This window comes from Fulmarus glacialis, unplaced genomic scaffold, assembly GCF_000690835.1.
Source record: "Fulmarus glacialis isolate BGI_N327 unplaced genomic scaffold, ASM69083v1 scaffold24327, whole genome shotgun sequence".
NCBI lineage: Eukaryota > Metazoa > Chordata > Aves > Procellariiformes > Procellariidae > Fulmarus > Fulmarus glacialis.
Window position 1 is genome coordinate 1 of NW_009221598.1, and position 347 is coordinate 347.

Genomic DNA, 347 nt, shown 5'->3' on the forward strand with positions numbered 1-347 from the left:
GGCTTGGGGGCCAGCAGCTCGGCGAGGATGCAGCCTACGGCCCTGCAGAGCAGAGGACGTGCAAGAGTCAGCGGGGGCAAGAGAAGCCCCTCCATCGACCTCCCCTGCGGATTTGCAGGCCCCCGGCTGGCCCCCTCCTGCCCTCCCCTTACCACATGTCGATGCTGGTGGTCTGGGTCGTCATCCCCAGCAGCAGTTCAGGCGCTCGGTACCTGCACAGGGGACAGCACTGTCTCACGGGGATCGTGGTGGAGCTGGCGCAAAGGAAGCCCTCGCCGCACTGCGAGGACTCGCCCGTGTCACCCTGAGCCAGCGCATCTCGGCCCCTGGCACCGGCCACTCACCAT

General features: G+C 67.7%; 1 protein-coding gene across 1 annotated transcript in view; it reads right to left on the reverse strand.

Moving 5' to 3' along the window:
* Nucleotides 1-11: 11 nt before the first annotated feature.
* CDK10 (cyclin-dependent kinase 10) overlaps nucleotides 12-347 on the reverse strand; it is a gene marked incomplete at its 3' end in the record, with an annotated part of 1,879 nt that continues 1,543 nt past the window's right edge. The window contains exons 7-8 of the mRNA XM_009581184.1: nucleotides 153-245; nucleotides 12-42 (exon numbers count right to left, since the gene is read on the reverse strand). Coding sequence (XP_009579479.1) covers nucleotides 12-42; nucleotides 153-245 — 124 coding nt within the window. The remainder of the gene's footprint in view (nucleotides 43-152; nucleotides 246-347) is intronic.